General features: G+C 42.2%; 1 protein-coding gene across 1 annotated transcript in view; it reads right to left on the bottom strand.

Moving 5' to 3' along the window:
* Positions 1 to 15,511, bottom strand: part of LOC126349718 (kinesin-like protein KIF12) — a 568,557-nt gene that overhangs the window by 156,233 nt on the left and 396,813 nt on the right. Inside the window, exon 8 of the mRNA XM_050002454.1 lies at positions 12,939 to 13,033. Within this exon, the coding sequence (XP_049858411.1) occupies positions 12,939 to 13,033 (95 nt within the window). The remainder of the gene's footprint in view (positions 1 to 12,938; positions 13,034 to 15,511) is intronic.

The following is a 15,511-nucleotide window of genomic DNA, read 5'->3' as shown; positions in this document are numbered from 1 at the left end:
AGTTTGTAGTTAGGTTCATCTCTAAAAGGGGTCAACACAAAAGCTGCACATACAAATATAGGTGTAGGGAAGGCAACTGTGGAGAAAATTTGGGTAATTTCAGTTACTCGACAAATGAAGAAAATAAAAAAAACATTAAAGAGGAGAATGAAATCTAACAATATAAGACACTTGGAAAAGACCTCAAAAAGAAGGGCAAGGAAGCTAAAACGATCTGATTACAGGAAAAATGTGAAGTAATCGAAAGTAGTTGGCAGGAAGGATTCATTATACAGAAAAATCAAAAATTTTAGAAAATTCAAAGGTGACGATGTCAACGTTAAGAGTTCGAAATGAATTTTACAATTAAGCACAAGGAAGAGAGGGCTTAATTGGAAACATTAGGGGAGGGTATTGCACCTGGAGGTTAGTGCTCTCAGATGAGTGTTCTGATCTTGTGACTGACTTTAAAATCGCTTTGAATGAATGTGTACTAGAAACTGCAATTTTCTGCTGTTTTTGGTGTTGTGAGACATGAGGTTGTGGTTTATTACGAGTTCCACTTATTTAAGAACTTATAAAATTCTACACTAAAACTATCTGGACAATACTGTTAATAATTCAGTTACAGAGTTTTTTGTGAGTAATTACATATTTTTAAAACTAGCTACGCAACATGTGAACGGTTAAGCCATGCTCCATCTTATACCCTGAATTGGAAGGTCTTCTACAATGGAACGTGTTATATTCGTGATTGAACTAAGTTTATTTAAAGTGATAACAATTTTGCCAGTCTTGAGATGGAAATTTGTGTTAGTCGCCAATAATTTGTATTTCCAAATGAATTTAACTTGTAACTGGTTTTTGATAATACTTCTTCTTAAATTGATTTCACCTACTGATTACTGGTGTTTAGTAAATCATGTAACACACAAACTACTAAATACATTATTGGCTACATCATTTGGATGCAAAACATTTCAAATTTGATAAAAATATTTGTTCCTATGTACATAGCTATTTGTACTTTGAACCCTGTTTCACATCTGGAAAAACTTTTTTATTTTGTAGTAATTTTAGTAATTTCAGGAAAAGACTGAAGCTCACGTAAAGTGAATGCTGTTATATCAAAATGGAGTAAGAAAATATATTAAACTTGTATTACAGGGCTGGCTAGAGGCGAATGTCTGAAAAGTGTTCCAACGTACAGTACCTTCCCAACATTAAGCATTACTATGATAATGAGGAACAGCCTTCTAATGTAACAGGGGAAGAAACTGTTATCGATTAGAAAACAGGAGATCCAGTATTAGAGCAGGAGTTAGACAGCGCTTTGGATGACTTGCAATAAAATATGGGAGAAGATGTTTACACATTCCCTCGGATTTCGCACAATCATTTACCGAAGCCACATACAAATAATTGATCTAGTTAGTGGGACTGGAAACCTTTGGAAGAACGCTATTCACATAATCCTGAAAATAATAAGGGCATGTGAAAGCGAGATATACAGTACAATCAGCTCAAAAGCTCCTGCACCCATGTAGCCTACCATAAGAATATACAAAAGAATGGAATGAGACATTGAGAATGTGTAAGATGACGACCAGTTTGGCTTTAGGAAAGGTAAAGGCTGGAGATTCAGATCTGACATTCTGCTAGGTAATAGTAGTAGGGCAAAGTTCGTACAACCCTACGTTGCATTGTTGCCAAATTTATTCAAGATGGTGGACCCAAGATGGCAGCGATAGATGTGGCAATGTCGCAATGACACCATGGTGGAATGTTCAAATTTGCTGGGAAAATAGGTCACTTGGGCTACCTCCACTAACCTAAGCCCCCTCCAATACCTCCTCCCCTCCCCTACCCTCTTCCAAAGAAAATGGCAGGAAATTCATATTTTGGCCTGAAAAAGGTCACTTGCACTATTTTCAGTAACCAAAGAAAGCTGCAGGAAAATATTGCCTGGATGATAGGTCAATTGGGCTACCTCCACTGACGTACATCATCCAACCACTATCTCTTCCTTGGGATTGGCGGGAAAATGACTCAGTCTGTGTCCAGCTGCTGTAGAGGAGGGGGTGTACTTTATTTATTTTCAGTCGGAAGTTGGGATAATTTATTTACGGTGAGATTTCACATAGTTTATTTATTACACTGATACAAAACACTCGCCCTGGCATGCTTGTTGTCACAGTTAATGAGACCAGAGGCACTGTAGTACAGACATGCAAACAACTCGTAAATTGTCAACATAATGCATGTATAACGCTCTGTGAACAGACTCACAAATTGTAAACTGTCGGAATTATGCATTACACAGCCAACATTCCTGCAAACTACTCGTAAATCACCGAAATAATGCAGCACACTGATGTACAGACACGAAAACAACTAAACTGTCGCCGGCCGCGGTGGTCTCGCGGTTCCGGCGCGCAGTCCGGAACCGTGCGACTGCTACGGTCGCAGGTTCGAATCCTGCCTCCGGCATAGATGTGCGTGATGTCCTTAGGTTAGTTAGGTTTAAGTAGTTCTAAGTTCTAGGGGACTGCTGACCACAGCAGTTGAGTCCCATAGTGCTCAGAGCCATTTGAACCATTTGAACTAAACTGTCAAAATAATGCATGTAAAACAATCTGCAAACTACTCGTAAATCACCGACATACACAATCACTAGATACAAACTGTCGAAATGCACTGCACAGCTTACAGGCCTGTTCAAAAAATAATGCAACAGACACGTTCACTATTCATCAAAGTGTCTAAAAATAGTTTTTAATGCTATGCAGACACACTCACATCGCTTAAACAGCCGAAAATAATGAAGGGTACAAACGCTCATTGGACGTAAAAAGCTTTTCGAACTATCAGTAAGAAATTCGACCGCGATGTATCAGTGAACTGCTCCTTACAGAGGCACCAACACGTGCATGCCAGGGTGGTTCAAGCACGCTCGTCTCAAATGCGAGATGTGTCTGGCCACGCATGTGTTTAGCTTTGCTGACACACAGCCTTTCTACCAACGGTCCAGCGAAGACCTAATTGCCAAGCGAGAGATGTTTGCCTAGCTGCCCACCATCGCAAGTGCAGCTAAAAGGTTGTCAGTGTCATACTGATATCACAGTAGGAGCTTTTGCAGCTTGTCTGCATGGAAATTCTAGTCCTAACAGGGTCAGTTTATGAAAATAGCCCAACATAACACCAAATGCATTATTCATAGCGATCCTAATGGGACAGCCTGTCCCAAATGTGAGACGCAACTGCCCACGCACATGTTTACCTGCCCAGCATTGCTGATACATCGCGGCAAGATGTTCGCATAGCATAGCCGGAAATTTCGGAGTCCTATAGCTCCTGGTCTGGAGATATCCTAATGCCACAATGGAGGGTGAGGGACAGCATACCACTGTAGATACCTTGCCCCCATATCGTTAGAACCATTCTCTAGATGCTCCTACGTCCTGGCACAAAGGATGTCTCGTGAATAAATGGAGCATTCTGATTGGCTCTTTCTGAATTTACCCACCAAATTACTGATGCTGACGGTGCGTCACACTGTATGCCTTTTTTTTTGCAGATGAGATTTTCAAAAATGGTTTAAATGGCTCTGAGCACTATGGGACTTAACATCTGAGGTCATCAGTCCCCTAGAACTTAGAACTACTTAAACCTAACTAACCTAAGGACATCACACACATCCATGCCCGAGGCAGGATTCGAACCTGCGACCGTAGCGGTCGCGCGGTTCCAGACTGTAGCGCCTAGAACCGCTCGGCCATTTTCAGTGGCAAAACTATTTTGTACAGATCGCCATATTGCCCTGACAATTAAAGCTTGTAAAAGTGGTCTACAGATCGTCAAATATGGGAATACACTTCCTCAATTACACTGCTCTGTCGCTAGGATTGACGATTGAATAGTTCAGTGTGAAATCGATCTCCAATTCGGCTATGTATCACCACATACTATACCGATGTAATAAACAAGCAATTTCTATCCTGTACCATACAAAATCATCACTTCTACATCCCCCATATAGCTCGAGACCGCTAGACACTCGTACACATGCCACAAACACTATTGTACAAAGGTTAAGTTGGTTCCCCTCGGCACAGAGGTGTCACTGTTTCTAGCCCTGACCTACTTGCTTGCTTGCTTTCTACACTCATCACCAGACTCTAGGATTGCAAGAACACATGTATTTTCACATGGTTTGCCAGAATATTATACCATTTACGCGATACTTCTCTATATCAAGCACATAGCAATATCGCTTGCATGGCAGTATCCCTGACACAGTATAAGTCCGAAGATATAGACTGGAAATTCTTTCTCTAGAAACTCGAAACTTTAGCGAGGTGCAGCGTGCTGTAAATCACTGAGCAACTGGAAACTTATCCTGTCTGTGAAGATTTCTAAGTGAAGACTCGAAAAATTGGAGGAAACTGATAATTCCACTCGCCAATACCGATGTCACTGATTCCAAATCATTCCTATAATTAATAAAGTCAACTAAGGCGCTTCTCAGGTCTACAGGACCAGCAAATGCGTCTTATACCCATCTTTCATCTACTCGATGCACACACCACAATCGATGTTCTCTCAACCAAATAAAGGCGGGAAATTTGGAGAAGCAGTCAATTGGACTATTTACATGGGGGGGGATAATGATCCAGGGCAAACACACGTCCATAATGAATCTTCTCAAATTTCCAATGGGAATACACACAATCACGAAAGCTGTCCAACATATACTGAGTATTGGCTCACTACTAATCCATTTAGAGGATGACACGGTTAGGTAGCCTACATTCCTGTACCCTAACCAGTCTCAGGCATGGATGTGTGTGATGTCCTTAGGTTAGTTAGGTTTAAGTAGTTCTAAGTTCTAGGGGACTGATGACCGCAGATGTTAAGTCCCATAGTGCTCAGAGCCATTTGAACCATTTGATTGCTGGCGATATGAAACAATACTGAGTGAAAATCAATGATGGTTGGACTAGTATCATACGTTTTTCCTGTGAGTGGTACCACTGTGTCTTAGAAAGAGAGGCGTAATCGTCTTACGAACCACCAGATGTTAAAAACACAATCGCAATGACCATGTTACTATCAAAATCGATCTTGATTCTGTAGACGCTCACAAGTATCGTTAACAACATCCATTTTAAAAACTATACAAGCCTAATAAATCGAGGTATGCCATTACCTCCGAATGAAGTGGTTTTTTCAGACAAATACCGTGACACTGAATGTAGACGATGATCGCCGGAATTGATAGTATTAGACAAACAGTGTGGCTACACGTCGCCAACGGATTTAACCTCGTAATAAAATCACTGAATTTAGAAAGTGTTTCGGCTAAGGAACGCAGTATGAAACCAGTATTTGCAACTCCTTATGCTGCTGCTAAATATTTCTCCCGTATTTGTAAAGCATTGTGTCTCAGTTCCACGTCAGAGGTACTGCAATATACGCACTTTGTTATGAGTGATGGTTGATTGAGAAGGATCACAAACAGTAGATGGTGTGCTGATTGAGGTCGTAAGAAATGTACACTAGCTTTTCAGATCGCTAGCGCTACACTTTCCGGCAGAAATTCTGTCTGTGATTTGGAATCAAGTCTTTCCATTCAACCACATACCTGCATTGGATCCTATGGAGAACCTTTTAATGATTACAGCCACTAGTGAATAATATTTCTGGCACTCTCATTCTCTCATTTGTCAAAAGAGTCACCTTTTTCGAACCTATCTGCTGCAGTATAATTTTAGATAGCCCCTATGCATCTTGCAACTGCCACACAGACTCTGTGCTGCCACCCTGCAGTTTTGTGCATGTGATCGTTGCAATTTAAGTCAGAACTGAGCACAAGCCAGAGAGAACTATATCTACCATATTCTGCAGCCCATGTGGAAACAGGCTAAGCTGAGTTAGTGCCACCGGACCTCGTTTTGTCCATTCGAAGGAAAATGGGAACATGTTGTCATAGCTCCGACAGCAGTGTACGATGTGTAAGGTCAGCGCCAAAGGAAACTCGCTCCTGCAACACGAGGTCGTATGAAGACAGTACGAACAGTTATGGTGGTGTTTCTTATCGGGAAAATTAAGAAGACTCAACATCATATAGGTACTGCAGTCTGTAGCAGATCCATGTCACTCAGGGTCCATTCACATCTATCACTCCAAAATTCTATCATCGTTATTCCGTACCACCCAACAGAGAAAACTACTATCTGTAAAAACTCTGCTAACTTCATCCAATAGAGAACTTGACAAGATTTTTACCGCGTCTCTCTCTTCCCATACATCGAAAACAAATACCATCTGAGTGCCGTAATCGAGAGCATGTAGCTATCCTATTAAATATACAGCTATTGATCCACTGGAGTAGGTGGCCAGTGATCGAAGACGCTTGCACAAATCAGTGTAAAGTATCAACGCCCATAATGTATCCGGCAGACTATACTGTCAGTCGCAAGACACCTCCCTGTGTCGTTGTTTGAAACATTGTTTTCTTTTCCGCTGCAACACACTGTGCACGCTGCCATACATTTTGCTTTTACCATCGTGACTTTGAAGTCTGTGTCAGGTTCTAAAGTGACATTAACATGTTCTGATCTCACAGAAAACTAGACGTCGCATGGTGTAAATTATGTTGTTGCTGCTGCTACCACAAAACACACACACACACACACACACACACACACACACACACGCACACACTGGATGATTTTAAATAAAAGACAGTCACAACATAAGGTGACTGGCAGAGTTTTGCGGTGTTGTGGAGCATTTCCAAACTGCTGTCAGAAGGCGATTGGCGACATCTACATTTAAACTCGTCTGTCGCAGTGACAGGATAGTTGATGACTCTGAGTTTCGTTGCTATTGATTCCTCATATTGCTGTCATCTACCTAAGCACTTTTTCGGTGCTAGCCATCCCCAGAAGGTGTAGCCCCTCCGCCAATACCCTCCCTCCATCTCAAACAAGCGTTCTCAGTCAATCATTGTATGGTAATCAACAGTGTACCAGTGGATGGATGGGATGGAAAAGACACCGCCGAAGTACTGTAATAATAAGCATCAAAGTTGATAGTGCGAACAATTTTACAGTAATTTCAGCACCGACCAATGATGAGACTGCATGCTTCCCAATTTCAGTATCATTGCTAAGCCGCCCCTCCTCTAGTTTGTGAATACCACTGCGAATGTAGATAGATGACTGTGCAGTACGTCCATATTGTAAGTATAGCGATCAAATATATTATATGCAGCCGGTTTCGTAGGACGATTCTGTCTGGTGTGCGAGGAGTATGTGGTGGCGGGAGGGGGGGGGGGGTCTTTGGCGGGAATGACTCACGTTTCCAACTAACGGCAGGATTCGTCCAAATGGAAAGACCGGTTAGGGTATAGAAACGTAGGAGACTTACCGTGTCATCCACGGCTGAATAGTGAACCAATACTCAGTATGTGTTAGATAGCTTTCGTGATCGCATGCGTTTCCCTTGGAAATTTGTGAAAATTCAATATGGACGTGTGTTTATGCTGGAACATTATTCCCTCCCACGTAAATTGTCCGATTGACTGCTCCTGCAAATTTCCCGCCTTTATTTGGTTGAGAGAACATCGACTATGGTGTGTGCATCTAGCAGGTGAAAGATGGGTATAAGACACATTTGCTGGTCCTGTAGACATGAGAAGCACCTTAGTTGACTTTGTAAATTATATGTATGATTTGGAGTCTGTTATATCAGCGACATCGGTATTGGCGAGTGGAATTATCAGCTTCGTCCAATTTTGTGAGTTTTCAAGTAGAGATCTTCACAGACAGGATAAGTTTCCAGTCGCTCAGTGGTTTACAGCACGCTGCACCTCGCTAAAGTTTCGGGTTTCTAGAGAAATAATTTCCAGTCCTTATCTTCGGACTTACACTGTGCCAGCGATACTACTATGCAAGCGATATTGCTATGTGCTTGACATCAAGAAGTATCGCGTAAATGGTTCAGTTTTCTGGCAAACCATGTGAAAATACATGTGTTCTTGTAATCCTAGAGTCTGGTGACGAGTGTAGAAAGCAAGCAAGCAAGTAGGTCAGGGCTAGAAACAGTGACACCTGTGTGCCGAAGGGAACCAACTCAACCTTTGTACAACAGTCTTTGTGGCATGTGTACGAGTGTCTAGCGGTCTCTAGCAATATGGAGGATGTAGAAGTGATGATTTTGTATGGCACAGGATACAAATTGCTTGTTTATTACATCGATACAGTATGTGGTGATACATAGCCGGGTTGGAGATCGATTTCACACTGAAATATTCAATCGTCAATCCTAGCGACAGAGCAGTGTAATTGAGGAAGTGTATTCCCATATTTGACCATCTGTAGACATCTTTTGCAAGGTTTAACTGTTAGTGCAATATGGCGATCTGTACAAAATAGTTGTACCACTGAAAATCTCGTCTGCAGAAAAAAGGCCGACAGTGTTCCCACACCGGCAGCATCAGTAATTTGGCGAATAATTCAGTAAGAGCCAATGAGAATGCTCCATTTACTCACGAGACATCCTTTGTGCTGGGATGTAGGAGCATCTACGGTATGGTTCTAACAAGTTGGGGCAAGGTATCTACGGGGGCAAGCTGTCCCTCACCCGCCATTGTGTCATTAGGAAATCTCCAGACCAGTAGCTGTAGGACTCCGAAAATTCGAGCCATTTTTCTCTTCTTCAGACACTGATTTGAATTCTTTTGTTCTGATTTTAGTGTCTGCTGAGACAGTGCTCTCTTTTCAAAGAACAATAATGCTTTCTTCATTAACGGTGTTTTTGCAAGGCGTGCACATACAGGATGATGGCTTCTAGTTGTGAGAATGTTTACCATTTATGAGACGTGTGTCGAACGCGGGACGTTACGTTTCCCAGGAAGGGTAGCACGGGATGCATTGTTAAGACCATCAGGAACAATGTATTCCGTGTTATTCTGGACTATTTTTTTGTAAACAGGTCCTGTTAGGGCAAGAATTTCTGTGCAGACAAGCTGAGACATCACGAAAGGTCCTACAATAGCGAAAGCGACAGTTGACTATTTATGTGACACTTTATGATTTCCGAGAGGTAGACTTGGCACTTATTTACATAGACATGTGACATCATTATAACACTGACAGCCTTTTAGCAGCGCCTGCGAGGGTGAACCACTATGCAAAAATCTCGTTCGGCGCTGGATACGCAGCTCTGAAAGCTATACATCAGCCACGGTAAACATGTGCACGACCAGACGCATCTTGCATATGGGATGTGGTGTCTCATTAGGATCGCTAGGAAGAATGCGTCCTTTCATCATCCCACCTTGGAACTCTGTAGGAAACATTTCGCCGATATGTTGATGTCGAATTTCTTAACCGTGTTAGAAAGCTGTTTTACATGTATTGAGAGATTTACGTGTAGTTTGCTAGTCTGTAGGCTATGTATTGTGACCCCAAGCACGTCAGAGGGAGCGATTTGTGTCAATGTAATAAATAAACTATGTGAAATCCATCCCTAAATAAATTGTTCCAAATTCTCATTGAAATTAAGTAAAGTACACTCCTTCCTCTCCAGGACCCCAGCACAGTCTGAGTCCTTTTCCTGTCAGTTCCAAGGAAGAACTGGTGGTCAGATGACTTTAGGTTATTGGAGGTAGCCCAACTGACCTATTTCAACACCAAGATTTGAACTTACCACCATTTTGTTGGGAAGTGTGGTGGGGAGGAGGGAGGGGGTTAGGTTAGGTTAGTGGAGATAGCACAAATGACGTATTTTCCCGCCAAAATTTGCACTTCTCGCCATGACGTGTCTGCGACGTTGCCACATCCATCAGCTGCATCTCGGATCCGCCATCTTGAATAAATTTAGCAGCAATGCAGAGTGGGGCCACACGAACTTTGCTTACTATTGGTAATGACTTAACAAATATCAAGGTAGGAAGACGTTTGAAATCCTTAGAAAATATGTATACACTGTAGCGGAAGACAGATAATATGCAATTTATGAAAGAACAGAAGGGGGTAAGAAAGACCAACGACAAGCGCTCGGATTAAATAGAGAGTAAGGCTGAGATGCAATTTTTCTGCTCTGTTGTTCAACTTATATGTTGCAGAAGCAATGAAAGAATTAAATTTAAATGTGAGACTAAAATTAAGCCTGAAAGAATGTAAATGTTGTGATCGCTGATGACGTTGCTATCCTCTGTGGAAGTGCAGAAGGATTAAAGGAACTTGTTGAATGGGATGAACAGTCTACCGACTACAGAATACGGATCGAGTGTATGCCAAAGAAAGACGAAAGTAATGAGGAGCAGCAGAAATGTGGTTAGCAACAAATTCAACAGCAAAATTAGATACCACGTAGTAGATAAAGTGAAAGAGTTCTGCCACCTGGTGAAAGGAGTTAATCAATGTGCCTCTCATGTAGTTGTGTGGTTTTGCTTTACCACGTTCGACAGAGTATCTTTTATCGTCATTATGCTTCTTGACAGGGAATCTTCTCTCCGCCTGCATTTACCCATATTTCCCATACCAGAGAGAGAGAGACAGAGAGAGATGACACTGGGAACAGAGACTGAGTGAGTTTTATTTCCATTCCCATTACATTTGACATTCAGTATACTATGTACCATTGCCATCTATCCTTAAACGTGAATGCCACTGGGTAGAATGAAGGTGGGCGTAATTACTAAAGCATGCAACTGAGAAAATTCAGGTTGCTTCTGTTGGTATAACTTTGAGGCGGAAGGCTGGGAACGGTAGTCCAGGTCAGTCCAGCCTGGCTGCTGGGGGAGCGTTTACCTACACAGGCTTTCGTGTCGGAGGCTCTCACGACTGGCTCTCCCAGGTAACCTGACAAGTACGCTTTGGTCAGAGTATCGAACGTTAAGGAACTGATGGAAAACTTTGAGAACGCATAAACCTGCAACGCTTCTCCGGTCTTCTCATTGGAGGAGAAGTCTGGCGCCACAAAAAAAAAAAAAAAAAAAAAAAAAAAAAAAATCAGTCCCGCCCCTCCAAGGTTTTCGATCTCACTGATTGGAGGCAAGGCAATTTGGATTTTCATCACAAGTTTCCGGGGCGCTGAACAAGACAGTCGCAGTTGACAATTGCTGCTCCTCAAGAATGATGTGTGGTTAGCGACCTTTGCCTTGAACTACTGTGAATCTTTGCTTTTGAGTAATTGCGCGTCTTTGTTATGTTGCTTACCCAATCCATTTCCTGATGAATAATGATGGGTTTAAATTATTTCAATTTGTCTGTAATGAACCATAGGATAGATTTCATATGTGATCCATGTCAAATTCTGATCGAGAGCTCCTTCCACGTTGTGAGTAAATGTGTTGTTCTGACATGTAGCATGCACATAAACTTCTCCGGAACGTCTGTGTCAGGACGTTTTCTCTTCTCCTGTGTACTCTAATCGAACGCGACCTGTAAGAGAGAATTGCTGGGATGTATTTAGTAAAGTGGAGTGCCTGATCGATCTTACCTCAGTAGCCAGATTCCCGTTTTTCTTAAGATAGGAATCATGGCAAAAAATTCACTTAATATTTATAGAACTTCAGACGAACTGGCACTCAGGGACAGGTAGAGACTAATTCCTCAATAGGAAGCTCGAGATTCAGGAAAGTTCATTTTTTAGAGCAAAAGTTCGACCCACCCCAGAACTAATTACCAATCTCTCAGTTTTCTATAAGAGTAAGCGGCTTTTGCTTGGAGCGAAACAACGCAATACGAACTAAGCAGAGAGTAAATAAAAAGCCGATTAGCACAAGAAAAAAGAAAGTTACTTTCCCAAAGAAATCTACTGCTATCAAACGTAGACCTTCAAACGAGGAAATAATTTCTTAGAATGTACGGCAAAATGTCTTAGCATTTACGTCTGGAGCACAGCAATGAAGTGAATCACGTACTGTGTGGACACTGGAGAAGTATGTATCGAAGCGTATGCGACCTGATGTTAGAGGGCAGCTGAAAATTAAGTGGACTGATACGGTAAGAAATATGGTTTTTCCAAGGGAATGGGCCAGGAGCGGGATGTGTGGAAAACGCTGACTATAAGGAGGTGCACTATGGTAAGACGTGTGTTAACACATCACTGGATAACTTCCATGCTATCAAAGGGACTCGTAGAGGGCAAAATGTGAGGGGAAGGCAGGTATACACATAACACATAATTAAGGGCGTTTGGTGTAATTGTGTTTTGCCGATATACTTTTAAAACAAACTTACTTTAGAGCACATATATGATTTGTATTACACGCTACTAGAAATTATGGGAGCGAATTAGTGGGCAAGTTTTACCTAGCAATTTGTAACCACGTAACGAAGAAAGCGTACTCGAACAACATTTTTGATTTTCGCGTGCTAATATTGAAGAATGTTAAATGGGTACGTAAAGAAATTGCTCAATATGGTGACCATCAAGTTCGTTATAGAAACTTTAACTAGACAGCACGTTTCGACATAGTTGTGCAAAACTACCTGGTGTGCAGCAAGTCATTTGTTCCGCAACCAGGTCTGCCTCGGACAACAGTAGAATTTCGCGAGCAAAACTTCAAATACAGAGGCACTGCCGGCAACACATGGTCTTCCTCGAGCTATCAACTTTTCCCTGAAATAGCGTCTGACAGTAGCTGCCGAATGTACGAATCGTTGACGCAGCTTGCAAATAGAGGACATCAGGTCTTCACATCATGTAGACAGTCATTGTAGAGTGCCACAGAGGAAAACTACCTAAAAAACGTCCGTATCATCGCAAGAGTTTAGAAAGTGTTTTGGATGTTACACTTAGAAGGGTAGTTTCGGATATTTTTCGTGTTAAATTTTACATTCTACGTTTTCTCTACAGCCTCTAGAAGCTTTCAGTATGAACTGCTGGACCACCTGTAAAGCAGGTGGGCAATACGTGGCTGAAGTAGAGTGTGGACTCACCTGCTGCTCTGACGTGATGTGCACCGTCAGGATGGTGTGGCTGCGACTCGAGTACTCGTTCATGTTGTGCCTGCCCACAGACCTGTTCCTCATACCTGAAACAGGGTTCGTTACTATACTTTCCACCCAAGTTCCTTAACTGCGTGTTAACAGTCCTTTGTTCTGTCAGTACAACTAAACATGAAATACAGGGTGATCCAGAAGTCCGTTAACATATAAAAATTCAGTATTTCACGGAGTAATGTAGGTATACAGTTAAAAATTGACACAATGTCTAAAGTGACATGGGAATTTACTAAAACCAAAAAAAGTGTACGAAATGACCAAAATATGACGCTTCATATGGTGCAGAAGCAAGAATTATCATAATAACTGATTTTTAGAACAGACGGTGTACCTTGTGATAAATGCTCAGCATGTTGGCCGTCATTCATCAACCAAACCTGTAGTCTAGGAACAATATATTGTCAGGATATCAATAGATATGGTGAGAAATAGCCGTCGAATGATGGCTTTTAGTATCCCTAATGAGGTCGGACGATCGTGGTAGACTTGCGACCTCATGATAAACAGGTAATCAATAATGACACGGATTGAGGTCTGGGGACGTGGGAGGCCAAGGATGACCTCGGCACGCGATACTCACCAAACGATTCGCACAAGAGATCTTTCACACGTATAGAAGAATGGGGTGGAGAGCCATCCTGTATAGAAGTCGTACCTTCCAGGAGCTGTTTATCTGCTAGGCTAGGTATGATGCTATACTGTAAAACTCGATCTCTCACAACAGCTAGATGCTGCGTCATTGAAGTGTTGCTGTCCAGTGTCATCTGTTGGTCGTTTTTTGCAGTCGTTTTTGGTTTCAATAGAACCCCATCATATTTAAAGCATGTGTATCACGTTTTACCTCTTCACCTACGTTATTCCCTGAATTAGTTCATTTTCAAATATTAACTGACTTTTTGGTAACCCAATATTTCGTGTTTCACTATGTGATTGGCCCTTGGATGTTCCACAGAAACGAAAGTAGCATCGACGTCCCAAGTTAGCGTAAGTGTAACTCTAATGTTCTCAATACATCTATAAGTGAGTACTCTGTCACATAGGGCGAGCAGTAGTACACAATTATTTGCTGACGATGCTGTCAGTAGAAAAATACCATCATTGGACTATCGTAGGGAAATGCGGAAAGATTGGGCAATATTTCCATTCGCTGTAATGAATTTATGGATATGGATAAATTGAAGGCAATGCTTGTAACAAATAGAAAGAACCCCAAACTTTTCGATTTAAAGATTATTAGTGAACAACTTTAGCATCTCATATCGTATAATTACTTAAGTGTAATACTAACAAGGAAGATAAAATGGATTGATAACGTGAAACCAGAACTAGGGAAGGCGAATGGAATGCAGATTTGTTGGTAGGGTTCAGGGAAACTGCAGTGCATTCGTAGAGGGAATCGAATAGAAGGCTCTAGTACGACAAATCCTAGACTACTGTTTCAGTGTTTGGAGTCGTTATCAAGTAGCCATTGCAGCAGACGCTGAACAAATCGATAGACGCGCTGCTAAGATAGTAACAGGTCGGTATAACCCATACTAAAGTGTAACTGAAATTCCCGGTGAACTTAAAGAAGTACTCCTCGAAGAAAGACAACGTAATTTTCGCTACTCCCTCTTCGGTGAAATTAGAGAATCTGTATCCGAAGAAGACCATTAATTTGCCACCTCCGTATACCTGGCGTAGGCCTCCGGAAAATAAGTTGACAGTTATTACGGTGCATACAGAGGCATGTAGTCACTCACCTTTTCCTCGCTCAATAGGTGAGTGGAATAGGACAGAAAATCGTTAATACCTATCACAATTTACACAACCACAAATTTCCAATTTTCCAAATAACGGGGGGTAGAATATCGTCGACGTACCGCTGTGCTATAAGTGCGTTGCTGATGGCAACCAAAGAGGAGCTGCTATGAAATAAAATGGCGACCCAGACCTTCCCTCACAACTGTCGGGCCCTATGGCGTACGACAGTCAGGTTGCTATCCCGCTGTCGTCAAAAGAATTGTTCAGATGTGTGTGAAATCTTATGAGACTTAACTGCCAAGGTCATCAGTCCCTCAGCTTACACAATACTCAACCTAAATGATACTAAGGACAAGCACACACCCCCTTGCCCGAGGGAGGACTCGAACCTCCGCCGGGACCAGCCGCACAGTCCATGACTGCAGCGCCTAAGACCGCTCGGCTAATCCCGCGCGGCTCGCCGCCGTCGGTCTATGAATGTATGTGTGTCTCCAAACACATTTTCGCTGGTCATCACAGCTCAGATTATCACTGAATACAATTCTACTCCAGTCAATGAGATTCCAGGCCGAATGTGGCCGACACCTATGGAGACGGGCTTATTGGCGTACATAGGTCAATGACAGTCGGCGCCAGAGATGCCGTGATATTCGTCCTGCAGTGATCATAGCTCCCTTTCTGTGAATCACCTATTAATGGTCTTTGTGGTTGCTGAAGCACCAGTTAAACGTCGGATCGATAATAATGATGCACCTGGAACACTA

This window comes from Schistocerca gregaria, chromosome 1 (assembly GCF_023897955.1).
Source record: "Schistocerca gregaria isolate iqSchGreg1 chromosome 1, iqSchGreg1.2, whole genome shotgun sequence".
NCBI lineage: Eukaryota > Metazoa > Arthropoda > Insecta > Orthoptera > Acrididae > Schistocerca > Schistocerca gregaria.
This window is presented reverse-complemented; position numbering and strand designations above follow the sequence as displayed.